At 52.2% G+C, this 27456-nt stretch overlaps 1 protein-coding gene across 1 annotated transcript in view; it reads left to right on the top strand.

Moving 5' to 3' along the window:
- The window catches only part of CACNA1A (calcium voltage-gated channel subunit alpha1 A), a gene marked incomplete at its 3' end in the record, with an annotated part of 264971 nt that overhangs the window by 81133 nt on the left and 156382 nt on the right, over positions 1-27456 (top strand). The window contains exons 3-4 of the mRNA XM_080715384.1: positions 5507-5612; positions 9356-9495. Of these exons, the coding sequence (XP_080571510.1) occupies positions 5507-5612; positions 9356-9495 (246 nt within the window). The remainder of the gene's footprint in view (positions 1-5506; positions 5613-9355; positions 9496-27456) is intronic.

The following is a 27456-nucleotide window of genomic DNA, read 5'->3' as shown; positions in this document are numbered from 1 at the left end:
GGGCCTGGCCGGGGGCCGGGGCCGCCCAGGCAAGACTGCGCTGCGCGCACAAGCAAACAGGAGCTGGCGCGGCAGAGGGAGAAGCCACGTCGGATTCTAGTCACGGCGCGCAGAGGTCAGGGAGGGCTTGGCGTAGCCTCCCTGTGTACAAATATTGTCTCTTGTTTTCTGGGCTGCAGGGTGAGACAGAGAGAAGTGTTTGAGCCACGCAGCCCGGCTTTGTTCTCCGGGCTCCTAATGACCGCCGCTCCGGCTCGAGGCAGGAAGCCAGTCGGGGTGATGGGCAGCAGGGCCGACTCTTGTTGACTCCCCAAATTGCCTGAGAAGTGGTTTGGCGTTTCAGAGAGGACCGGAGCGGCCCCCGCGGCTTCCAGCTGGAGGCTGGAGCCCATGACAAAAGGCCCGGCTGTCTCGCCTGACAGACACTCTCTCCTCCCGGGTTTTCCAGCCCAGGCTCTGTTTTTTCCACCAGGAAAATGGGTTTATGCACCCAACTCCCTTTTCCAGCCCGGAAGGGATGGTCCGATGGCGCTTCCAAAAGGCCGAGCTGAACTCCAAGACTGAAAGGGGAGGGCGAAGCCAGTTAATTTTCCAAAGGAGAAAGTCCGAAGGAGGGGAGGGGTGTCTTGTGGCCAAGTTCCAGCGGGGCCGGGGGCACGTGCCTGTTATCCCAATGCTTGGGAGAGACATGGGAGGACCCCGGGGTCAAGGCCAGCCTTGGCAATGTAGTGGGCTCCTCACCAACCTAGTGAGGCCTTGTTTCAAAATTTAAAAAATAGAAGCCGGGCGTGGTGGCGCACGCTTGTAATCCCCGCGCTTGGGAGGCTGAGACAGGAGGATCGCACGGGTTCAGCTACTTGGTGAGGCTCTCAGAAACTTAGTGAGACCCTGTTTCCAAATAAAATAGAAAATAGGTCTGGGAGTATAGCCCGGAGGTAGAAAGCCCCTGGGTTCCACCCCCAGTACCACCGAAGGAATAAGTAAATAAATAAATAAAAATAAAATAAGGTTGGGGTATAGCTGGGAGGTAGAATGCCTCTGGATTCAAGCCCCAGTTTAAAAAAAAATAAAAATAAAAAGCATTGGAGGTGTCAAATGTCCCTGAGTTCAATCCTTAATATGAAAAAAAAGTGAAATTCTCTCCAAGATGGGATGTTTTATTCCTCTGTGGGACACTGGGTTTCAGTGTCTCCGGGCGACACCTGGTACTCCCTGGAGAGCCTTCCAGCATCCCGAGTGGAGAGAAGGAGGTGTTTGTCACACAGTGAGGGCAGAGGACGCTCCGCCGCCGCCTCTTACATGCACCAGGGCGGCCAGGTCACAGGACGCTCCAGCCTCCTGTGCCAGGCGTGCTGAGGTCAGGAGGCCTTGAGCCGCTGTCACCAGGGCCTGGGGGCTGGAGGCAGCCGCCTCCCCACACCTACACCTCCCTCTCAGAGACGCGGCCTCGTTCACCAAGGCTGCGGCTGGGGCACTTCTGAGAGGTCCGCAGGGGCCAGGAGAGATTCACCGGTCCATCTGCATGGCCGACCCTGAGGTGGTGGGTGGACCCTTTCCACATGCAGGTCCTCTGCTGGGCGCCAGGGGCCACGCTGACCCGCAGGAGGGTCATGGGAGGGTTCCTCAGGTACAGAGGGGAGCGGAGCAGGCCTGGAGATAGAGGGGGGGGAGGGGGGCACCCTTCTGAGTATGTACCTCAAAGTGGATTTACTGTATCAGATGGTAATTCTATGTTCAATGCTGTGTGTGTGTGTGTGTGTGTATGTGTGTGTGTGTGTGTGTGTGTGGTACTGAGGATGGAATCCAGGGGCATTCTACCTCTGAGCCATACCCCAGCCCTATTTTATTTTTTATTTGGACACAGGGTCTCACTAAGTTGCAAAGGCCTTGCTAAGGCTGGCCATGAACCTACGATCCTCCTGTCTCAGCCTCCCAAGTCCTGGGATGACAGGCAGGCGTTACCACGCCCAGCTTTATATTTAAGGGGGGGGGGAGAGGGAGGGAGAAAGAGAAGGAGGAGGAAGAGGAAGAAGAGGAGGAGAAAGAAGAGGAGGAGAAGGGACGGATGGAGGGGGGGAAAGAGAGAGACAGAGAGAGAGGATATAAATGTGGCTTCCTCCAGGAGCTTCCTTTCCTCAGGCAGTGTTGGTGGTGGGTGAGGAGTCTTAGTTGCGGACACTCCGCCTTCATCAGAAGGACCGTGTGCCGGCTTCTCTAGGCTCCCTCTCTCCTCCCTCAGAGCTGGGAGGATTGTCTTCTCAGATGCCTGACCCGACTGCCATATTTTTCTTATTGAGGCAAAATTCACACGCCATATTTTAAAGTGTCGAACTCAGTGGCATTTAGTACATTTTCAGTGTTGTGCAACTCTGCCTCGCTAGTTTCTAAATGTTACACTCACTCTCTGCCCCCCCCCCAGGCTGCACCACCAGGAAGCTGCTTTCTGCTTCTGTGGATTCGCCTTTGGACCCCATGGATGCAGAATCATCTCTGAGTGCTGGCTTGCTTCTGGCTTTTTGTTGTTTTGGGGGTTATTTTTGCGGCTCTGGGGATGGTACCAGGGGCATTTGACCTCCAAGCTACAGCCCCAGCCGTATTTTTCATTCTTTATTTTGAAACCGGGTCTCACTGAGTTGCAGAGGGCCTCACTAAGTAGCTGAGGCTGGCTGTGAACCGCGTTCCTCCCGTCTCAGCCTCCCGAATGCTGGGATTGCAAGTATGCACCACCACGCCTGGCTTTACTTCTGGCGTTTTACTAGCCTGGTGCCTTCAAGGTCCATCCGTGTGGCCACACGCGTCAGCTCCTGGCCCTTCTGGCCGAGCGTCACAGCATCCTGTGGCGGACCTCACTCTGTCCCATCCACTCATCCATCGCCTGTTGCTTCCGCATGTCGGTGACTGTGACTCGCGCTGCTGTGAACATCCGATTATGGGTATTTGTCTCGGTCCCTACCTTCTGACTCTTCCGAGTATGTACCTCAAAGTGGATTTACTGTATCAGATGGTAATTCTACGTTCAACGCTGTGTGTGTGTGTGTGTGTGTGTGTGTGTGTGTGTGTGTGTGGTACTGAGGATGGAATCCAGGGGCATTCTACCTCTGAGCCATACCCCAGCCCTATTTTATTTTTTATTTGGACACAGGGTCTCACTAAGTTGCAAAGGGCCTTGCTAAGGCTGGCCATGAACCTACGATCCTCCTGTCTCAGCCTCCCAAGTCCTGGGATGACAGGCAGGCGTTACCACACCCAGCTTTATATTTAACTTTTTTTTTTTTGGTAGTACTGGAGATGGAATTCAGGGGCATTCATCCTCCAAGCTGCACCCCCTGCTTTATTTTTTATTTTTAAAAATTTTATTATTATTATTATTATTATTATTATTATTATTATTATTATTATTAGTGTGGTACTGGGGTTCCTGGAAACCCTTCTACCTCTGAGCTACACTCCCAGACCTATTTTTATACTTTTTATTTGGAAACAGGGTCTCTTAAGCCAGCCCGGCTGGCTTCGAACCTGCGTGATCCTCCTGTCTCTGCCTCCCAAGCACGGGGATTACAAGTGTGCGCCACCACGCCTGGCACTTTATTCTTTATTTTGAAACCGGGTCTCACTGAGTTGCAGAGGGCCTCACTAAGTAGCTGAGGCTGTCCACAAAACGGGATCCTCCGGTCTCAGCCTCCCGAATGCTGGGATTGCAAGCGTGCGCCACCACGCCCGGCTTTCTATTTAACTTTGAGGAGCTCCCACACTGCTTTCCGAGGTGGCTGCACCTTTTGACATTTGCACTAGCAGCGGGGGGTTCCAGGTGCTCCACGTTCTCACAGCGTTCCTCGCTTTCTGTTTATTGCGTTTTATTGTTCCGGCTTCCCAGTGGTTGTGCGCTTGTCAGACTTTGGTTTGCATTTTCCTGATGGCTGAGATGTTGACCGTCTTTCCACGTGCTGATCGATCATCTGTGTGTTTTTGGAGAAACATTTCTTCACATCCTTTGCCCATTTTTAAATTGGGTTGTTTGTCCTTTTGTTCTTGACTTGAAAGGATTCTTTATTCTGGATACTAAACCCTTATCAGACAGACAATTTGCAAATATTTTCTTCCATTTTCTTGGTTGTATTTTTCCTGGCTTTTTTAATGTCTCCTGATACACAAAAGTCAGAAATCTTCATGAAATCCAATGTATCCATTTTTCCTTTGGGTACTTACGCTGTTGGTGTTGTAGCTGGCCACTAGATTTTAAATCATAGCCCCTGACTCTCCTTCCTTCCTTCTTTCCATGACACACACCATCTTATAGAATGTAATATATGTGACCTACAGTCCTTTTATATCCATGAGAGATTGGTCCTAGGACTCTTTACAGACACCCAAATCCATGAATGCTCAGCCCGGCGTGGTGTCGCATGCCTGGGATCCCAGGAACTGAGAGGTTGAGACAGGAGGGTGCCGGTTTGAGGCCGGCCTCAGAGACTTAGCAAGACCTTGGTTCAAAATAAAAAATAAAACTGGCCGGGGGAAGGTTGGGCGTGGTGGCGCACGCTTGTAATCCCAGCATTTGACAGGCCGAGACAGGAGGATCGCAGTTTGCGGACAGCCTCACAGACTACTTGCCCTTTGCAACTCAGTGAGACCCTGTTTCAAAATAAAGAATAAAATAATAGGATTAAGGGTGTAGCTTGGAGGTAGAACGCCCCTGGGTTCCATCCCAAGTACCATAAATAAATAAATAAACAAATAAACAAACAAATAAATAAATAAATTGGCTGGGGGTGCAGCTTGGAGGTAGGATGGGTTTAATTCCCAGCACTATATGTGTACATGCGCACACATGTGCTCAGGTCCCTATATAAAATGGCGTCGTGTTTGTATAGAACACCCCCCCCCCCCCCGTGGTCTTCCGGTCATCTCTATATGCCTAGTACGGTGTGAATGCAGTGCGTATAGTTGTTATGCTCTATTATTTAAAGAATAATGATAAAAACAAATCCTGTACATGTTAAGTACAAACATAATATTTTTCCCAATTATTTCCCACCCGCGGTTGATTTATCTCCTGTTTTGAAGCCCGTGGCTGCTGAGGGTGAATATACTATGTGTTCTGTATTATCGACCATAGAATGTCATGTTAGATAGAACGTACAGTGATACATAGTGGAGTTATCTCATTTGCTTTTTCCTCCATGAGGCCAGGAGTTTTTGTCTCTTTTCTCCTTGTTTCTGTCCCCAGTGTCCAGAACAATGCCTGGCACACACCAAATGCCACATTTCTTTGTGTTCAGTGAATGCCAGGGGTGAGATGGAGGACAGATAGCCCCGTTTCCCTCAAAGAGCCGCGGCCCCGCATTGGTCCTGGAGGGGTGCGGTGCAGACAGGGGCCGTCCGGTGGCGGGTTGGGGAGGAGGGTGCTGGGTGATCGGCGCGTTGGGGAGCGCTGTGGACATGAGCAGGCGTATCTCTAGCACTTTTCATGAGCCAGCTGGAAAGGTTTTCCTTAATTCCCTGCTACTCCCTTTGAATATATGATTTTAGCCACCATTATAGCCAACTGCATTGTCCTGGCCCTGGAGCAGCACCTTCCCGATGACGACAAGACCCCGATGTCCGAGCGACTGGTGAGTCTCCACCCCGCTGGGTACCCCCCTTTGGCTTGAGCAGGGGAGCAGAGGGTGGGGCCGGCGCTCGTCCTGGAGCCCAGAGCTGGGCTGGGGAAGTCTGCCTGTCATGACCACCAATGATCCGGGGAAAGAGATGCTGTGTTGGTCAGCTTTGCATTGCCGTGACCAAAACCCCTGACAAGCACAGCTGAGAGAAGGAAAGGTTTATTGGGCTCAGAGCCTCGCGGGCCCAGTCCACAGCTGGCTGGCTCCAAGGCAGAAGCATCGTGGTGCAGAGCATGGCGGGCCAGGGACAGATATAGACCCCAGGCCAGACAGATAGAGACCTCCTCCAGCCACACCCTGCCTGCCCACTGTTACCAGCCAGGAAATTCATTCCATCATTAACCCATCAACTGGACTGATCCACCGGTGAGGTTAGAGCCGTCTTGGTTCAATTATTTCACCTCCGGACATTAATGATTGCCAATTCATGAACTTGGGGGGGGGGGTCCAGACCCAGACAGACAGAGGCCCTGGCTGCTCATCCCCTCCCCAGAGCCCCACAGACCTGGTGTAACTGGGAGGGGCCAGTGACACACAGTCACCTTGTCCATGAAAACATACCCAAAACTTAATTCATGCCAGGCGTGGTGGCGCACGCTTGTAATCCCAGCATTCGGGAGGCTGAGACGGGAGGATCACGGTTCGAGGACAGCCTCAGCTACTACTTAGTGAGGTCTTTTGCAACTCAGTGAGACGCTGTTTCAAAATAAAGAATAAAGAATAGGGCTTGGAGCCGGGCGTGGTGGCGCACGCTTGTCATCCCCGCGCTTAGGAGGCAGAGACAGGAGGATCGCGCAGGTTCAAAGCCAGCCGCACGCGCTGGCTTAGGAGACCCTGTTTCCAAATAAAAAATGTAACAATAGGTCTGGGAGTGTAGCCCGGAGGTAGAAGGGCTTCCAGGAACCCCAGTACCACCAAAAAAAAAAAAAAAAAAAAGGAATAGGGCTTGGAGAGTGGCTTGGAGGTAGAATGCCCCTGGGTTCCATCCCCAGTACTGCAAAAATAATAATAATTATTATTATTCATGGAGACTTTAGATGTAGCTCAGTGGTAGAGTGCTTGCCTAGCATGTGTGAGGCTCCTGGTTTTTTTGGGAGTAGTATTTATTTATTTATTTATTTATTTATAATAGGAACTTATCTCAGGAACAGTTTACCTCTAAGCTACATCCCCAAGCCCTTTTTTCATTCTTTATTTTGAAACAAAAACCTCACTAAATTTCTGAATTTGGCCTTGAACCCGTGATCTTCCTTTTTCAGCCTCCCAGATACTGGGGTAACAGGCATGTACCACGACACATGACTAAGGCCCTGGCAGTTTCTACTTCCAATACTGTAAAACATAAAAGCCCCCAGAATTCATGTAAATTGCTTTGGCCATATAGAAAAACAGAGATGCTAAGGTAATAAGCCACCTGTGAGCCCATCCCCAGACTTAACAAGTGCTAATATCCTGCCATGTCCTCCACCTCCTCTTTCTCCTTCTCCTCCTCTTCCTCTTCCTCTTTCTCCTCCTCCTCCTCTTTCTCCTCCTTCTCCTCCTCCTCCTCCTTCTTCTTTTTACCTTGGCTCATTTTCTCATGGTATTCCAAGGCAAATCCCAGACAACACGTCAATTCTCCATCACATCTTTAAGCCTGTGCTGCTAACGATGTGAGGTTAATTTATGTCGCCCTGTGACGTAATCTGCTCAGCACAGTTAACAGCGGTTCCTCAACTCATCTGAGACCTAACCAGTATTCAAATGTCCATGATTGTCTTGGGAATATCATTTTACAGTTGGTTTGTTCCACCAAGGTCCAAACACGGTTGGATTTTTGGTTCGTTAGTTTTTGCAGTGCTGGGCTGGAACACAGGGGCTTGTGCACACCCGGCAAGAGGGAACTACTCCAGCACCTCAGCCTCCGTGCTCTGGGCTTTCCTGAGACACTGCAGAGCAGGGTTTTCCCCATGGCACTGACTTTGGCGGGAACCAGCCTGATTGCCCCAAGAAACATCCCGTATTCTAGTATTTGACTGGCTGCTTCCTTAGGGTGTCATTTAACTTGTTCTTTTATCCCTTGTGTTTCTTACACAGAATAGTCAGTTCTGGGGGTATTTAAGACCCAGTTACTCATTTAGAGAATCTCCACTGGGCTAAAAACTCTCATCGAGGTCCTTCCTCATTTCCCCACTAACCTGCAGCCAGGTTCTGTTCCTGGCATTGTTTTTCCAGATGGAACCCAGGGGCATTCTACCTCGGAGCTACACCCCCTATTTTTTAGTCTTTTAAAATTTTTGAAACGGTCTCACTGAGTTGCGGAGGGCCTCGCTCAGTAGCTGAGGCTGTCCGTGAACCACGATCCTCCGGTCTCTGCCTCCTGAATGCTGGGATTACTAGGGTGCGCCACCACGCCCGGCTTTCCCCTGGCATTTTAGTAGCGTGGTTACGGAGGGACTTAATGTCTGGTTTTTCATGAGACTTAGCTGTTTTTCTTCTTACCTGTATTTTTTTTTTTTTAAGGTAAGGCTGGGGATGGAACCCAGGGCATCGTGCATGCTAGGCAAGCGCTAACCACCGAGCTGGACTCCCAGCCCCTTGCAACCTTTTCAGAAGCAACAGCAATCGCTCAAGGAGGAGTGAGGACGAGAGGATGTCAGAATCCACTCATCCCTAACCCACAAAATACTGGTGGTCTCACCGCTCATTGATTTTAATGGTTATTTATTAGAGTGTGTACTCTAAAAACCATGCCCAGCCTAGTGAACCTATGATTTCAAGAGTTTTTGCTTAAGATGGAGTTAAGTTAAAAAAAAAATCCATTGAAAAAATATCAAACAAGGGGTTGGGATATGGCTCCGTGGTAGAGCACGTTCCTAGCTGCCGAGCAAGGGCCCGTTTTTATTGTGAAAAAAGAAAAAGAAAAGAAAAAGAAGAATAGTAAGGAGATAGTAGAATTTGTGGCAAGCTGACGTGGAAAAAGAATCATGAAGACAAATGCAAATGATTACAGTGTAAGAAACATTTCCCCAAGAGACGAGAGAACTGTACTACGCTCCCTGATGGAACGAAGCGTGCGCACTAACTCAGACAGGAAGGGCCGTCCGCTGCAAGCCTGGCCGGGGTGGGGGGAGTCTGCGGGGGGCTTGGGGAGGAGCCTTGGCCACTTACCAACCAGCTCAGAACTGTTCCCCCGGCTCACAGCCTCGCAGCTGTGCTGGTGCCTGCCGGCCGACAGTGAGTCGATCTGGAGCGAGGTCAGGGCGCAAGGTCCAACCTCAGAGCCCGTGAGCACGTGCTCACAGGTCGACGCCGGAGACCAGCCATCCCCGGCAGAACTTTCTGCCGCGCCAGACATGTCTGATATCAGTGATGTCCGATACCGTAGCCACTTGAGAGTCGCCGGTCTGAGTGCAGAATTGCATTTTTCTCGTATTGCTTTTAAATTAACTTGAATAGCCATGTAGGGCCGGTGGCCACCCTAGCACAGGTCTCAACAAACAGCTCTTCTCGGCCATTTGGTAGTGAGGCTGGCCAGAAGGGAGAATGTTTTCTGGAAGTTTCTGCATCTCTTGCAAAAGAGAAAAGAACTCCAGCTAGATGGGGGGGGCATGCTGGAGGGTTGGAGAGAGTGAGAGGGGAGGGGTACGCTGTCTAGGTGGGCGGGGTCCCTCTGCCCAGCCCGAGACCCTGACCATGCTTCCTCTGCCTTCCAGGATGACACGGAGCCATACTTCATTGGGATTTTTTGTTTCGAGGCTGGAATTAAGATCATTGCCCTGGGATTTGCCTTCCACAAAGGCTCTTATTTGAGGAACGGTTGGAACGTGATGGATTTTGTGGTGGTTTTAACAGGGTAAGTGGTGCATGTCGTGTTCTTCAGAATTTTCTTCCTAAGGGGTCATGAGGCTTTGGAAAAATGATGGTTGGTGTGGTCCCGGCTGGGCTCAGGAAGGCTGAACCCACTGTGCTCTTCCTCCTCCTCCTCCTCCTGCTCCAAATTAATCCCAGGGGCATTCTACCTTCAAGCTACAATCTATATTTTTTTAAAATAAGGTCTTGCTAAGTTGCCGAGAGTCTTGCTAAATTGTTTAAGCTGGTCTTAAGTTTGCGATCCTGTCTCAGCCTCCAAAGTACTGGGATTACAGGTGTGCACCATTGTGCCCTGCCCATATTCTTTTTTAACACGCGTCTGCCTTCGTCCTCACCCGCACCCTGTGTCACAGCCGTGTATTGGGGTATGCTCTCCATTACAACTAAAACGACGGCTTTTTGTCGTTGGCTGCTTCCAAGGTGCTTTATGCAAATTATTTCTTTAATCCTCACTCCCACCTAATGGGTTAAGAAATAATTCATATCCTCATCTGACCACTGAAGAATCAAAAATATAGAAAGTTCCTGTAATCCCAGTACTTGAGAGGCTGAGACAGGAGGATCACAGGTTTGAGGCTAGCCTCAGCCACTTAGCAAGACCTTGCCTCAAAATAAAATAAAAGGGCTGGCGGTAGAGCTCAGCACTCGAGGACTCCTAGGTGCAATTCCCAAGATCGGCTCACAAGTTTGAGGCCATCTTCGTGCACATTTATAATCTCAGCACTTGGGAGGCTGAGACAGGAAGATCACACAGGTTCAAAGCCAGCCTCAGCTACTTAGTGAGGCTCTTGACAACTTAGTGAGACTCTCTTTCCAAAAAGTATTAAAAAAAAAATATGTCTGGGAGTATAGCCAGGAGGTAGAAAAGCCCCTGGGTTCCACCTCAGTACCACCAAAAAAATAAAGTAAAGTAAATGAAGAATGTCTCTTCAGATCACCCAGGTGGTGAGGGGTGCAGGCGTGGGGCTGAGGTTTAAATCTAAGGTGACATGCCTCTGGAATTTAGGTTTCTAACTCTTGTATGTGTCTGGGCCTCTCACTCTGCTTGGCGATGTCTGGCCTTTAATCCAAGGTGCTGAGTGTTTGTTGAGGGCTTCTGGGTGCTGGTGATTGTCCTCACAATGACCTCTGAGTCAGGAACAGTCACCGTCTTGGAGTTTTCAAATCTGTATGCAGTGAATTATCATTGAAAGGTGAATGTGTGTACGTTTTCCTCCTAGGACCCTGTATAAGGTAATGTTAGGTTCTGTAACAAAAGATCTCAAACCAGGAAGTGACTTAAACCAAGTGAAGTTTATTCTCACTTATTCAGAGTCCACAGTGCTTGTTCCTAGCTGGCAGGCTGGTCTCCTCCTCCGGGGACCGAGGGGCAGGAGCCCTCGCCATCTTGTGGCTCCTCCCAGTCGGCCGTGGTTTCCAGGAACCGTGTGCTCGTCAGCGTGAAGCACAAGAGAGAACTGTGCGAGGAAAACCATACTTGGGAAATTGTACGGGGCTGGAGGGGCCCTGCCATACCATTGGCTGGAACTGTCATGTGACCACACACTGCTGCAAGGGAGGCTGGGAGACGTCTGGAGGTGCTTGGAAGGCAGTGGAGAAGGATTTTGTGGATCTAGAGTCAGTCTCTGCAGAGCTGCCAGGAGTAGCCATTCTGTCGGTTGCTGGCTCCTTCTCTGCCCTCCGTGAGCTAACTCGGCGCTCCTGTGACCCTCTCTGCGGGACTCCTTCCCGTAGCTGTCTGGGGCATAGAGCACGGCCCTCCTCAGCGGCCCACAGCCCCCTGGGCTTTGTCACAACTTCAGCTCCTGTTTCTCTCGGTGGACGTTGCACACGTGGCCCTCGGGCGCCAACCTTTGCTGGTGGGGCTGGCTTGATCTTCCTGGCGAGATGGAACCTTAAAAATCCCTGGGGTTTATTATTTATTTTATTTATTTATTTATTATTTATTTGGTGGTACTGGGGTTCCTGGAAGCCCTTCTGCCTCCGGGCTACACTCCCAGACCTATTTTTATAATTTGGAAACAGGGTCTCTTACGCCAGCGCGGCTGGCTTGGAACGTGCGCGATCCTCCTGTCTCTGCCTCCCAAGCGCAGGGATGACAAGCGTGCGCCACCACGCCCGGCCCTGGGGTTTCACAGCTGTTTGGCACATAGTAACTTCTGATAAGTGATCATTATCGAAGGGCAGCCACTGGGTGGGTCAGTGTGTCACTTGCTGTTTGTAGCTCTTGTTTCTAGCAGGCAGGCCTTGGTGCTCACTGAGGCACCTCCGTGGTCTGGACCCGTACTTCCATGGCCGGCTCCTGGACCGTGTCATGGCGCTGGGTGCTTTTCTCTTACGTTGCTAGGAAGCTCGTCTGTGAAGAAGCCCAGTGGCTGACTCTGTTGTTATAAAAAATGTGTAAACTGGGCATGGTGGTATAGGCCTGAAACCTCAGGGCTTAGGAGGCTGAGCCAGGAGGATCACAGGTTTGAGGCCAGCCTCAGCAACTGAGTGAGGCCCTTGGCAACTTAGCAAACTGTGTTTCAAAATTAAATAAATATAGGGCTGGGGGTGTAGCTTGGAGGTGGAATTTCCTGGGTTCAATCCCCAACATCAGAGAAGAAGAAGAAGGAGGAGGAGGAGGAGGAGACATAGCAAACACCCGTGCACGCATTCTTTCACTCAGGGACTGTGTGCTGAGCACCCACTGCATGCCAGGCCCTGTTCTAGGCTCTGAGACGCCGACGCCCCTGTTCTCATGGAGAGGTGGGGGTGGACACGAATGAGCGAATGAATGAATAAATATCTCGTGCGTTAGATGCTGGTGAGGAGAACAGCCAAGCCAAGGGCCGTGTCCTGAGCAGGCTTCTGGAAGCCAGGGAGACTGTTTCTTTGGGAAAGTATTATCTGAAGAATTAAAGAGATGAATGATGGAGCCGTTTAGGTAGCCACGAGCAGGCCCCGGTGCCGGGAGCGGCAGGCCGCGGCCCGGGCCGGACAGCCAAGAGGCCGGCGGCTGGGGGGAGCGGCAGGAGGCGCTGAGAGCCGGGAGAGCAGCCGGCCCAGAGCGAGGCGCGCCCCGTGTATGCACGTACGCTGTGACCCCACGGCGCAGTCCCCTCAATCCCCCGAAGACACCAACATCTGTGGCCATGTGAGCCCCTGGCATAGAAGAGTGTCAGGTTTGCATGTACCCTGCACACCTCCTCCGTCGACTCGACGTCACCGCTGGATGGCGTACACACTTAATATAAGCGCTCTGTAAAGAGTCGCTGTACTGGACTGTTCCGGGGGAAAGGCTGCATGTGTTCAGTACAGGCGCATTCTTTTTCAGACATCTTCAATGTGCTGTGGGTTGAGTGCGCACGTGCAGGACGCGTGGGTACAGAAGGCTAACTGCATAAAAACGTGCCGCGCTATTCTGCACGCTTAAAATGTCTCTGCTGGGTTTTTTCCCTGTATCCGGCCTTTGCGCTCCACACGAGGTTACTCCGATTAGCAAGCCTGGCTCCTCCTCTTCCGTTTTCTCTGCTGTATAGTACTCTGCGGTATGAATAGCCTACTGTGTGTTCACCCACCTGGCATTGTGTCAGGTCTGGGCCATTTTGACCAAGCCGCTGCCTCTTTCTTGGAGCGGTTTCTTCGAGGGCACGTACCGGGAGCGGGATTGCTGAGTCCTGTGCCCCGGGCCTTCTTAGCGCCGCTGGATAGTGCCAAATTGCTCGGCAAAGTGGTTGTGCCAAGCTGTGCTCCCTGGGGCCGGCTTTTGCTGGCAGGGGCTCACTTGACCTTCTGGAGGGAAGGAACCTTAAAAAACCCTGTTTTTTTTTTTTTTTAATAACATGGCTCTCAGACATCTAAGGAAGGTCATAGGCTGTTTAGCTCACAGCAAGTTCCCATAAGCACGTAGTAAGTTCCCGTGATGGAGTTGAAGGGAGGGGCGGCCGTCAGGTGGGCCAGCGGCCACGTGTGCGTTTATATCTGCCCCCTGATTCTAACAGGGTGGTCTTTCTCCTTCATTCCTTTCCCTCCCTCCCTCCTTCTCTTCCTCCCTTCCTTCTTTCCTTCCACTTGTTTTTAGTGATATTGGGGATTGAACCCAGAGGAATTCTACCTCTGAGCTACATCTCCTAGCCCTATTTTACGTTTTGTTTGGAAACGGGGTCTCACTAGAGTTGCTAAGAGTCTCACTAAGTTGCTGAGGCTGGCCTCAAACCTGCAGTCCTCCTTTCTCAGCCTCCCAAGTACTGGATTCCAGGTGTGCACCACCACACTGGCTTCTTCTAACCTTCTAATGTACTGACATCTAATGAAGGAACTCTTCATTCAGGACAGAAGGGTTGTGAGTGTAGAAGCTCATAGAAACCACACCCAAAAATTGTGTGTGTGTGTGTGTGTGTGTGTGTGTGTTTCTCGTTAGACTTTGCAGAGGCCTTCCTTCCCATCCTGAGTGCTCCCCTTCTTGTCCCTGTCTCCATTCTTTCTCTGCATCCGCCATTCTCTTGCTTTTCTCGCTCTTACTTACCTGCTGGTCCACCGTCCTTTCCTCTCAGCTGGCTTTGTCTCCTTAAACCAGGCGCAATAGCCAGGCACGATGGTGTCCGCCTGTGACCCCAGTACTTGGGAGGCTGAGACAGGAGGACCGCGGGCTCGCGGCCAGCCTCAGCTACTTAGGCCCTCACACAGTGATCCTGTCCTCCCACTTTTATTATATAGTTGAGGATAAAATGACTAGACTCATATACACGCCGCTCCCTCCCCTCTCTCCCCCCATTTTGAATCATTGAACAAACACGTAGCTACTACTCGCCCTTCTCTCTCTTTTTACTGCCCACTGCGGTCGCCCTGGGTCGCCTCCATACAGAAAGAGCATTCCGAAACAAACAATGAGTGCGGCCCACATTCTGAGGCATGAGCCACCCGCGGTCCCCTGGGTAGGCACGGGCTGCAGCTGAGTGCAGCGTCTTTCTGTGCTCCCCCCCCCAGCCAGTCCCCCTGGGTGCCGGAGGGACCCCGCTGTGCTCTGAGCGCTCTGATTCTTCTCTGTGCGAGCTGCGTCACCGAGAGAACATCCATCTTTCTAATGCTTGGAGCATATGGTTGTCGTGAAACCCGCTGAATCCTGCTTCGTCAGGAGCCACCTCGCTTCCAACGGCCGACGACGATCATCGTGACAGAGGCGATCCCCGTGCCGGCCGCTGTGATTGTCCTAGCCGTTTATTGAACACCTACTAGGTGCCCGGCACTGGACTGGCCATCTTGTGTGCACGATCTCCCTTCAGCCCCCAAGCCTCTTTTTCAGACGAGTCGAAGGCCCTGAGAGGTTAAGCTACCTGGAAACACGTTGCAGCCAGTCAGGGGCACCTCAGGCCGGCACAGGTACCTTGTGAACATAACACAGGTCATTAAAAAACAGTGGCAACCCGGGCGCGGTGGCGCACACCGCAGTCCCAGCGCCGGGAGTCTGAGGCAGGAGGATCGCAAGCTTGAGGCCGTCCTCAGCAGCTTAGCGAGAGCCTGTTTCGAAATGAAAAATAAAAAGCTGGGAGTAGAGCTTGGAGGCAGAATGCCTCTGGGCACGGAGCCCTGGACCTTCTGAGTACTTCTCAAGTGAGATTTGGTGGCCTGAAGGGGAAAAGGTTAAAAACAATTTTAACTTTGGTGTGAACGCCTGGCCTCCTGGTTGTTCAGTGGGAAAACTCGAGGCGCATCACACGGCACCGTGGAGGGGCCTTCGCGCGACTGACTTCTGGTCGCTAGCAACAAAACAGGACCCACTTGTCAGCTCACCTTCAGCGGCTCTCCCCTCCCCAGCCCCTCACTTTGAAACTCCCCGGATCACCTCCCAGATCGGCCCAAATCAGCTCTGTGCTTTTTTTTGTCTTTTTAAATTTTGGAACAAGGTCTTGCTGAGTTGCTGAGTGTGGCCTTGAGCCTGTATCGTCTTGCCCCGTCTCCCAGGTCCTGGGATTACAGCTGAGCGACACCATGCCTGGCTGGGCCTGCTTCTTTCAGAGGACTCTGAACTATCTCAGAGAACCAAAGTTGGAGACCTGGTGATTAGGGACTTCAGCACCCTGGACAGCGCCCGGGCCTCGGCCCCTGCGGGGTGCTGGTGCTGTTTCAGCACCCGGACAGCGCCCAGGCAGCTCTGCTGGAGTCTTCCTTCCCTTCCTCCCCTCCCCCACCCGCCCCCCACAAATCCCTGGAGTGGGAGGGGCCGGGGGCCGCCGGCCGGCGACTACACTCTGCACTGAGCTTCCTTGGCCCTTCCCTCTGGGGCTGGAGAAGACCTTGTTGTCCATCTCTGCAGCTCCGGAGCTGATTGAGGTCTTGTCCTCTTCAATTGCCGCGACAAATGCCAGCCTGCCTCCCGAGGGCATCTGGCCACTGCCTTCCAGTTTGCAGGGCTAATGGCTCCTGCCGCCCTCGCCGGGGCAGGAGGCGGCTGCCTGGCAGGCAGGGCGCTCTCAGAGGACGAGGAAGCAAGTGTTCTCTTGCTTTGGGCTGTTACCAAAAGGCCACGGGCCAGAGGCCCTGCACTTTGCTCCCTGCAGGGACAGACGCAGGACCGGAGATGCTTGCTGTGTAGTGATGCAGGTCTGACAGCCTCTCCTCTCTTTCAGGGGGACCTGGCGGGGGCCAGAGATGAAAGACAAATCTGAGATTTGGAGGGGCCGGGGAAAACGCGAGCCCCTCTGCCCTTGACTTCTTTTCTGCTCAGCTTGCTGGTGGCTCCATGCGTTCTCCAGGCTTGCTGTGTGTGTGTGTGTGTGTGTGTGTGTGTGTGTGTGTGTGTGTGTGTTACTGGGATTGAACTCAGGAGCATTCTACCTCTGAGCCATACTTCCATTAATTTTTAATTTGGAAACATCTTACTAAGTTGCTGAGAGCCTCCCTAAGTTGCGGAGGCTGGCATCAAGCCTGCAATCCTCCAGTCTCAGCCTTGTCCAAGTACTGGAATCACAGGTGCGCCCCACACACCCAGGGCTTTTTTTTTTTTTTTTTTTTTTTTTACGGTAGAATCACTCTTTATTGGTTGCAGCTACAAACAGGAAAGAGACTAACAACGTTCGCTTCTGGGCCGGCGTCCACTGACCCAGCCTCAGCCCTCCAAAAGCCGCCCAGGGCTTTTGATACCCCTTCCATGCCAATGTTTTTCAGGCTGATTTCTCCAGCTGAGACTCCTCTGCACATCTTCACTTGAAAGGGAGGGCGTCCCAGGCCACACACACTCCCGCTGTCCGTAACTAGGCCTCAGCATCCCCCAACGCCGTCCCTTCCTGCCGTCCTGGAGCCGTGATGCAGCGTGTCCCTCCAGGAGCTCAGGCTGAAAGGCTCGTGGCGTCCATCTCTCCTGCCTGGCCAGTCTGCCTGCAGATTCTCTAGGCTCCGGCCGGAGCCTATAGACCGGCCCTCGCCATTCCTCCAGCTCTCCGCCCCAGCCGGCTCAGGCAGCCGCGGCTCTCACCCGGGGTGCCCCGGCGACCGCTTCCGGGGTCCCTCTGCTTCTGCCTCCTCCTCCACAGCCTGCTCTCAACACAGGCAGCTAAAAGATGCTTCTGAACGCATCGATTAGACCAAAGTGCTTTCTTGCTCCTATCCCTCCCGTGGTTCCTGCCTCTGCTGATGTAGAAACCAAAGTTCCCGGCATGGCTCCTAGGGCCCCGCACCCTCCCGGTGTCACCCGTCACCCACCAGGCTCCTCCCCGTTCCCTGAACAACTCAGGCAGGTCACCTCAGGGCCTTTGCACTTGACGTTCTATCCGTCCAGTGCTCTTCTCCCAGCCCCTCACCTTCAGGAAGTGATTCTGAGGCTCCGGCCACACGTCTCTAGTTGCAACATCCTCGCTACGCGTCCTGCCCTGTCTTCCGTTTGGACTCACTTACCGCTTGTGAGGAACTAGACTTCTGCGTCTCTCTCCCTCCACTTGAAGGTGAGGAGGCAGGAGCTTGGCTTCTTCTGGGATTCTAGCTGTTTCTAGAATAGTGTCTGACGCCGAGTAGATGCTCAGTCAGTGGTTTCTACTGACCGAATGAATCCACGTTTGCTCAGGGATGGAAAAACTCATGCAAGTTTCACAGTAAAAAAACAAACAGGCCATCTGTGGGCAGGGCGCCCTTCCCTGCCATGGAGGGCAGCGGGGATGTGGCCCCGAACCTCTGCGTGGACCGTGGCTGGAGCTCGGCTGCCTGGCCTCCTGGTTCTAACGCAGCCCTTAGGGCATCTGAGTGCCGTCGCTCTGAGGGTGTCAGTGCTGTCGGCTGCTTCGCACACACGAGGAGCCGCCGATGGAGCTGGGTCGTGCAGGCGGCGGAGGGCGCTGCCCGGCAAGGCCGTGTCCGCGGCCCGCTGAGGCCCGCCGCGCGGGCTGCACACTGGACTGGGCGGTGTGTTTTCTCTAAGTGTGTAACTCACCTCCGTGTGCACGTCTCTTGGAGACTGAGAGGCTAACGCGTGCCCAGAAGCCCCTCCATCCCTAAGCAGCATTGGTTTTAACAGTCGAGGTTCGTTGTGTTGTTTCTAGTTTTGTTGTTTCGTTGTGTTGTGTTGCTTGTGTTTCTGGTTCTGGAAACACGGAGGCCGTGTCTCACTGTTCACGGGTACGTCTTGAGGCTCCCAAGTTAATTTCAGTATATAAAATTCTCACACTGGGGCAAAGACAGAAAGAAAAGTTTAAACTTTTTAAGTTCTATTCTGGCCCTAAAACGTGTCTGGTAGCATTTCTAACTTATTAGCTTCCATGGACAGAGAAACCCCGCGGTGGCTTCGCACCTGAGTCCTGCATCGCGCGATGCCTGGTGCAGCCTTCAAGTTGGTATCTTGCGTTGAAACCCAGCTACTTCTTTCGCAGGTGGCTTTAAACGCTAGAGAAGGCGCTGTCCACAGACACGCAGGGAGCATGGTGGGTGAGGCTGTTTGGTGTTAGAACAGATTCAAAACCAAGCTGTGTGGCGTGGGGCAAGTTACTGTGCCTCTCTGAATCTTACCTTCTTCATCTGGAAAATGGGAGCCATCATATTCCAACCAGGTAGAGCGAGGTTTAGGTCCAGGGATGGTGTTTTTATACCAAGAAGAAAGAGGATGGGAGATGGTGTTTTGGGCCTCGGCCTCCTTGTCTGTGAAATGGGATTCGCGATTGCACCTACCCCGGAAGGCGGGATTCGATGAGCTGCCGCACGGAAGGCGCTCGGAACGGGAACTGGCACAGAGCAAGCACGCGATGCTATTAGCTATTGTAAGACTAATAACTATAATTATAATGATGATCATAATTACTGCGGCTGCTCCAGGCCCGCTTCCATAGACCACTTAGTTAACTATACAGAGCATTTGCTGTTGTTCGCTGGGCACCCAACTTTCTAAGCGCCCCTTTAATTTGGGGAGAACCCCCACCGTGTTTCTTTTTAAAGTGGCGTACCTCACTAACTTGCCTGGACGGGCCTCAAACGCATGATCCTCCTGCCTCGGCCTCCCAAGTGCCTGGAATTACAGGTGCAGGTCTTGGCACCCAGCTAAGCCCTCTCCTTTGTGTGTGGCCCCGCCGGGCTCGAGACCTCACGCTTATTTTATAGTTTGCAGGTGAGGGAGACGCTACCACTCCCCAAACTCACTGGTACCAGGGGCATGTGATTTAGGTCCCACCAGTTACACACTTTCCTCGCCAGGAAATTAAAAGTGGATGTGAGCCGGGCGTGTGGCGCACGCTTGTAATCCCCGCGCTTGGGAGGCGGAGACAGGAGGATCGCGCAGGTTCGAAGCCAGCCTCAGCTACTTAGTGAGGCTCTCAGCAGCTTAGTGAGACCCTGTTTCCAAATAAAATATAAAATAGGTCTGGGAATGTAGCCCGGAGGTAGAAAAGCCCCTGGGTTCCACCCCCAGTACCATAAATAAATAAATAAATAAATAAATAAATAAGTAAGTAAGTAAGTAAATAAATAAATAAAAGTAAAAGTGGATTAAACAACTCAAACATAAAGGGAAGGTGTGGTCTCTGGGTGGCAGCCTGATGCGCTAGGGTCGGTCTGTTTTAATGTTCCCGCTCGTCCTCCACGCTTCCTCTTCTGGCCTCCTGTTGATATCTGAGTGTCCCGAAAAATTCCTTTTATACCCAAGACATTGGGTCAGTTGCTAGCCCTTTGCAGCCAAGAATCCAAACTGACCCCTAGACAGAGATTATTTGGACACACTAAAAACACCATAGCTAGGCAACTGGAAAGGACTTAGTGACTGTTCTCTTACTGTGATAAACGAGGCTGGGAAACTCAGAAAGAACGGGTGTTCTGTGTGGGCTCGGGGATGAAGGGCCGTGCATTGGTGACGGTGTTCTCGCCACAGAGACCGGACGCACCCAGGGAGCAGCCCACGCGTGGCCCGCAGTCTCTGGCGTCTGGGATGCCCCGGAGCCGGTCATGGGATCCACGAGGCTGGGTCTGCCTAATCCTCATCACCTCCGAAAGCCCCATCTGAAAGCAGAGAGCAGATCAAGTCAGATCCCACCTTTTTTTCTTTTCTTTTCTTTTTCCCTTTCCCTTTCTTTCTTTCTTTCTTTCTTTCTTTCTTTTTTTCTTTCTTTCTTTCATTACTGGGTATTGAATGCCCTAGGGGTATCTACATTCAAGCTATACCTCCAGCCCTTTTTATTTTTGTTTTGAAACAGCATCTCGCTAAGTTACTGAGGGCCTCACTAAGGTGCTGAGTCTGACCTCGAACCTGCAATCCTCTTGTCTCAGCCTCCCAAGTACTAGAGTACAAACGTGCGCCACTATGCTCAGCTAGGTTCTGTCTCCTTCATGCAATTGGGATTACGCTCAGCCTGGGTGTGGGAGGGAACAGACCACGTTGGAATCGGAAGGTGCCCGGTAAAGTTGTGTGAGCCGCGAGCAGGCCCTGGAGTTAGCTCGCTGGACCCATCCAGCAGCGTGAGCGCTCGGCCTCTCCCCTGGCCCTGCTTCGGGGCTGACCACGCTCTTGTGAGAATGTTCTAGAAGTTTCTGGCAATACAGGTGTGGTGCTGACAGTGGCCGCGTCGCTCACCACATTTATCTAATTCTCCCATTGGTCACTGAACTGCTTGCGCTCCCCGGGGAGCTTTGAAAGTCCATTCATTGGACACGTGTTGGCCCCACAGAGGAAGTTTGAATCGCTGCTTCCTAAGGAAGGGTCCAGTGAGGCACGCGGCGCTCAGCTGCGGCCCCGGGCCTGGGGCCGAGGCAGGAGCAGCAGCTCTGCACTGAGTGAGACCCTATTTCAAAATAAAAAATAAGAAAGGACTGGAGAGGCAGCTCCAGGCTAGTAGACCTCCAGGTGCAATCTCTGACATGGAAAGGAAGCAAGGAAAAAGGAAAGGAATAAATGAAGGACCAGAGAAAGCCAATCTTGGCTACATCGATATCCCAGTGACAAGGAATATTCGTGTTCCTCTCTCTCCCTCTCTCCTCTCTCCTCTCTCTTTCTCTCTCCTCTCTCTTTCTCTCTCCCTCTCCCTCCCTCTCCCTCTCTCCTCTCTCTCTCTCTCTCCCTCTCTCCCTCCCTCTCTCTCTCCTCTCTCCCTCCCTCTCTCTCTCTCTTTCTCCCTCCCTCTCTCCCTCTCTCCTCTCTCTCTCTCTCTCTCTCTCTCTCTCTCTATCTCTCCCTCTCTCCCTCTCTCCCTCTCTCCCTGTCTCCTTCCTGACATAGAGGGTCACAGCATTTCCATATAGGAACAGCAGAAGTCAGAATCAGAATGGATTAAAGACGTGAACACTCAGAAGAGGCAGAGCCAGGTGTGGTGGCTCTCACCGTAATCCCAGTACTTGGGAGGCTGAGACAGGAGGACCGCAGGTTAGAGGACAGCCTCAGCAACTTAGTGAGGCCCTCAGCAACCTAGCACCTTGTTTTAAAACAAAACAAAACAAAAAATGGGACCAGAGGGTGTGGCTGAGAGAGAGGGGAGAGAGAGAAAAGAGAGAAGAGAGAAGAGAGAGAAGAGAGAAGAGAGAGGACGCACACAGGAAAGAACTCAGTAGGCTCCAGGACCTGGGAGTGGGGATGAGTTAGCACTATTCTTTATTTGGCATGACTGTAAGTAGAATTTGTTCCAGAAAAAGAACAGTGAACAGAGTTCGCCTCACTGTAACGTGAGAATTTCGTCTGCAAGTCAGCCTCTGCACGCGAGGCGCCGCGCCCGTGAGCTCATGCTTGAGACAGGAGAAGTGTGGTCTCTTGTCCCCACTGTGGAGTTCTGAGTAGCACAGAAGTGGAGAAATGTTTGAAGGATGAATTAGGATTGTGTTTGGTGGTGAGTAAAAAGAAATCCGGCTCACATGGTTTAAACAAATAGGAACTTATCTTTCTCGTGTTACAAAAAGTCCAGGGTGGTTGTAGGTTGGAGGTGGCCAGCCTCTCTGTGATTTTCTTGGCCTTTACTTCATGGTTGCAAAGAGGTTGCTGCAGCCCCATGCATCGTGTCCTCATTCTGGGCAGAGAAAAGGAGGAAAGGGGTGGTCCCCATCTAGGAGTCCTAGTTTCGTATCTCGGAAAACACCCGTGAGACTTCTTACATCTCACTGACCAGAAGTATGTCACAGGGAACTCCAAGGGAGCTCGCTTTTTTCTACTATTCTAGAGACTTTTAATTTTATACAGATGACCCCTGGCTTGCAATAGTTTCAACTTTGTGATGGGGTGAAAGTGAAACGCCTTTGTCAGAAACTGTACTTTGAATTTTAAATGACCGTCTTCTCCGAGGCCAGCGACACGCGGTACGATACTCTCACTCTGGGCGGCAGTGGGCGCGGCCCGGTCGCCTCGCAGTCAAGAGGGCGCAGAGCCGCGCGCAGCATCGTGCTGGTTGCTAAACCACGATGTTCACTAGGTCATACCTATTAAATACGGTTTTTTTTTTGGGGGGGGTTGGTTGGGAGGCAGAGACAGGAGGATCGCGCAGGTTCGAAGCCAGCCGCGCTGGCTTAGGAGACCCTGTTTCCAAATAAAAATATGAAATAGGTCTGGGAGTGTAGCCCGGAGGTAGAAGGGTTTCCAGGAACCCCAGTACCACCAAAATAAATAAATAAATAAATAAATAAATAAATAAATAAATAAAGCAGGGGCTGTAGCTCAGAGGTAGAATGGCCCTGGGTTCCATCCCCAGTACTGCAAAACAAAAACAAAACAAGACAAAACTCTGTCTTAATTTGCCTTGTATCCATCTCTTCTGTATACCCCTTTGCATCCGTTATACATTACCATACAGTGCTGTGTAACAAGCAGCTCCCGGCAGTGGCCTACAATGCCGAGCCTCTATATAACTCACGATCCTGCAGGCTGGGGGGCTGGGCTGGGCTGGGAGCTTCTCCTGCCTCTGTTGAGCTCTTCTTGCATGGCGCCGGCCGGCCGCCCGCTGGTCTAGGATGGCTTCCTCAGCCTGCAGGTCTCACCTTCCAGCAGTCTGGCTGGGGCGGGCTCCCCGTGACAGCGACAGGGTCCGAGGACACAGAGGAGTGTTGGGACCTCGGGAGGGCTTTGCCCAGGACGGACATGCCACGTTCTGGCTGCGTTGGCCAGCGCGAGCCGTGAGATGGGTCCAGACTCAAGACCCCACCATTGGTGGGAGAAGCAACGCGCTTACGTTGCCGCAGGTCAGCACGCGCGGGAACTTATCACGGGGCCCCGGGGCTCCTCCCCTGGCCTCCGCTGCCCGTGCGGTCACAGCCCTCGCCTCCCTTCCCCCTCCCGACGCTCCCGACAGTAATGAGGACGATCACAGGGACAGGAGGGGAAATGTCCGTGCAAGCTCACGGGTGTCTCCAGCTCTGATCAGTGTCCGGCGCCATCTGACTTCTGAGCCTCTCGGCGGCGTCCGGGAGGGGACGGGTGTTGCCCGCCACGCTGACCCGCGGCCGCAGCCGGGCCCTTCTGTCATCTGGGGCTTCGGGGTCATTGTTTCAAATGTCACCTGCTCCTGATCTGAGCTGGATGGAAACCTCCTCTGATTCCATCGGCTCTGATTCCAGCTGGGGGCAGAGGCCAGGCCGGTGGGAATCCGCGGGAAACCTGTCCCGCTCACAGTTAGGTCCCCCTTCTCTCGCCGTTCCCCTCCCTCCCTTCATACAAGGGATTGAACCCAAGGGTGTTCCACCCGGGAGCGACATCGCCAGCACTTTTTATTTTGTTTTATTTGTTGGTGGTTTTTGTTTTGTTATTGTTTGTGTTTTGTTTTGTTTTCTTTTGTTTTTTGGACTGAAGGTTGAACCTGGAGGCATTCTTCCTCTGAGCCCTGTTTTCTAATTTGATACAGGATCTCACTAAGTTGCTGAGGCTGGCCTTGAACCTATGGCCCTCCTGTCTCAGGCTCCCAAGTATTGGGATTACAGGCGTGCACCATCACCCAGCCCTAGCAATTTCTCTTTTTCTTGACTTTTTCTCTAAAAATTCTCTTTCCTCTTTCCGTGCCAAGATTACAGAAACCCAGGGGAAGTCAACCCCAGAGCTGGGAAGCTAGCTTGAATTAAGTACCTGCTGTATGCCAGACCCTCACCTTCCAGCCCTCCCTCAGCTCCGTGCACATTAATACACGATGAGAAAAAAGCTAAGCTCAAGCCGGGCATGGTGGCCACACTTGTCATCCTGGCACTTGGGAGGCTGAGACAGGAGGATTGCAGGTTTGAGGCCAGTCTCAGCAACTTAGCAAAACCCTCTATGAAAAATAAAATGAAACAGGGGAATATACTTGTCCAAAGTTGCACAGTCAGGTCAGTGACGGCCAGAGCCAGTGGACGCAGGCCTGGCTCTGCTGCACGCAGCTCAGAGGCAGAATACCACTGAGTTCAATCTCCAGAACCACCCCCCCATGCATACACAAAATAGTAGGTGTGTGCCTATCATTGCCAGTACAGGGGAGGCTGAGGCAGGAGGAACACAGGTTCGAGGCCAGCCTTAGCAACTTAGATTCTCCCAACTTAGAGAAACCTTGTTTCCAAATAAGAAAGAAAAAAGGCTGGGGATATAGCTCAAAGGTAGAATTCCTCTGAGTTCAATCCCCAGTCGCCCCCTAATAATAGGGAGTCTAGTCACGACACCCTTGGGGCCAGCCGGTCCCCTCAGGACACAGAAAGAATCTTTTCATCCAGCACCCACCTGCTCATTTTGAAAACGACAAACGCCGGGCGTGGCGGCACACACTTGTAATCCCGGCATCTGGGAGGCTGGTCATGGTCTGCGAACAGCCTCAGCTACTTAGTGAGGTCACTTGCAACTCAGTGAGACCCTGTTTCAAAATAAAGAATAAAAAATAGGGCTGAGAGTGTAGCTTGGAGGTAGAATGCCCCTGGGTTCCATCCTCAGTACTGCAAATGAATAAATGAATGAACGAATAACTAACTAAATAAATAAATAATAAAGTAAATAAGCCAGGCATGGTGGCACACACCTGTAATCCCAGTACTTGGGAGGCTGAGACAGGAGGATCACCGGTTCAAGGCCAGCCTCAGGTATTTAGGGAGGTCCTCCACAACTTGGTGAGACCTTGTTTTAAAATAAAGAATAAAAAATAGGACAGGGGGTGTAGCTTTGAGGTTGAATGCCTCTGGGTTTGATCCCCAGACCTGCCCAAACCAAAACCAAAACAAAACCAGGGCTCAGAGAAGACAAAGGCCTCGCCCAAGTCTCTGGCCAGCGAGCACAGTCAGGGCTTGGGAGGGCTCCACTCGGCCACTTCCTGATTTGGGAGTTGGGGAAGCAAAGACCCTGCTTCCAGACCCCAGCCACGGGCTCCTGACCGGCCCCCAGGATATGGCAGTGGGCAGCTGCAGTGCCTCATGGGAGAGTTCAGCTGGACACAGGGCACTGGCCCATCGTTGCTAAGAATGGCTGTGGTCAGCTGAGCGCTCGTAGGGGGTGCGGGACCCCGACTCAGGTCTTGGGATCTGGGTTATATGCAAACGAGACACCAAGACCCAGGCTGGGGATCGAACCCACCCAAGCCAGGGCCAGGTCGGGCTCAGCCCCCAGGCCAAGACTCAGGCAAAGGAGGCTCGAGGAAGGAGGCACGTAATGCCAGGCACGTAATGCCAGGCCCGTACCCGCAGGCGTCGCCAGCTGTGTAACTGGCTCGCCGGGCTCTCCACAGCTCAACCGGCTCCTGACGTAGGCGTCTACGTCTGCAGGATGAACGTGGCTTTCCGACACCCGGTTTACATTATGGGGTGACCATATCAAGCCAGTGAGCCTATCCGTTCCTTAATAGACATTTATGTCTTCAGTACTGGGGATGGAACCCAGGGGCTTTCTGCATCAGAGCTACACCCCAGCCCTATTTATTCTTTATTTGGAAACAGGGTCTCACTAAGTTGTGAGGGCCTCACAAGTTACTGAGGCTGGTCATGAACTCGCGAGCCTCTCATCACAGCCTCCCAAGGACTGGGATTACAAGTGCGGACCTCCACGCCCGCCCGATGCTGGGGACTGAGCCAGGGGCTGAACCGGGAGGTAGAAGGGCTTCCAGGAACCCCAGTACCACATAAAAAAAAAAGTCCCTGCCGGGCGTGGTGGCGCACGCTTGTAATCCCCGCGCTTGGGAAGCGGAGACAGGAGGATCGCGCTGGTTCGGAGCCAGCCTCGCTGGCTTAAGAGACTCTGTTTCCACATAAAAATGTTAAAAAATAGGTCTGGGAGTGTAGCCCGTGGGAGTGTATACCGGAGGTAGAAGGGCTTCCAGGAACCCCAGTACCACCAAAAAAAAAAAAAAAAAAAGTCCCTGCTCCGATCAGGTGACGAGGTGCTCTGCCTCCAGCTGACCATGTTGCTTCTGTATTCTTTCTTTTTAAAACCATTTTTTAGTTATAGTAAAATGAACATAGCATAAATTTGCCATGTTAACCACGATTAAACAGGCTGCTCGGCGGGCTTCCTGTGGCTGCGCCGCCGCCATGCATCTCAGGACTCAAGTCCGCATCCCTCAGGCAGGAATCGCAGTTTCCTCTTCCTCCGCCCGCCCTCGCCGCGTCAGAGTCCATCCTGGCCCAGCGGGTCCACGGCCCTCCATTAAGGCGACGGACCACTCTGTGTTTCTCGTTCATGCGTCCTTGGAGATCTGGGTGGCTTCTGCCTCTTGGCTGGTGCAAATAATGCTGTTGTGGACATGTCGGTACACATGTCTGAATCCCTGCTTTCCATTCTTGTGAGTAGCCCCAGGGTTGGAATGGCTGGGTCATTGTCCCCCCCCCCCCAAAAAAAAAGATTAAGCCGGGCATGGTGGTACGAGGCTGTCATCCCAGTACTTGGAGGCTGAGATGGGAGGATTTCAGGTTTGACGACGGCCTCAGCAAATTAGACCCTCGGCAATTTAACATGATGTGTATCATAATAATAAATAAAAAGTGCTGGGGATGTAGCTCAGAGATAGAAAGTCCCTGGTTTAATCCCAAGTACCAGAACAGAAAGAAAAAAATACCACCAAAAAAAAAAATCAAAATCAAGGTTCAACCCCCGGGTCCTTTGGAGGCCTCATTGTTTGGGGTCCCTGGGACCCCTTGGCTTCCTGCTTTCTTCTTCTTCTTCTTCTTCTTCTTCTTCTTCTTCTTCTTCTTCTTCTTCTTCTTCTTCTTCTTCTTCTTCTTCTTCTTCTTCTTCTTCTTCTTTTGATGGTACTGGGGTTCCTGGAAGCCCTTCTACCTCCGGGCTACACTCCCAGACCTATTTTTTATATTTTTATTTGGAAACAGCGTCTCTCAAGCCAGCGCGTCTGACCTCGAACCTGCGCGATCCTCCTGTCTCCGCCTCCCAAGCGCGGGATTACAAGCGTGCCCACCGCGCCCGGCTCTTCTGTTTTTACTGTTGGTTTTCTTTGCTCTGTTGTTGATGTTGTTGTTTGTAGTGCCGGGAATTGAACCCAGGGGGTTCTACTTCCAAGCTACATCCCCAACCATTTTTATTTTGAAGTAGAGTTTTGCTAGGTTGCCGCGGCTGGCCCCACAGCCGCGG

Source organism: Muscardinus avellanarius, assembly GCF_963383645.1.
Source record: "Muscardinus avellanarius genome assembly, chromosome: 18".
Classification (NCBI taxonomy): Eukaryota; Metazoa; Chordata; class Mammalia; order Rodentia; family Gliridae; genus Muscardinus; species Muscardinus avellanarius.
The sequence above is the reverse complement of the archived record's forward strand: the minus strand, read 5'-3'. Positions and strand labels throughout refer to the sequence as shown.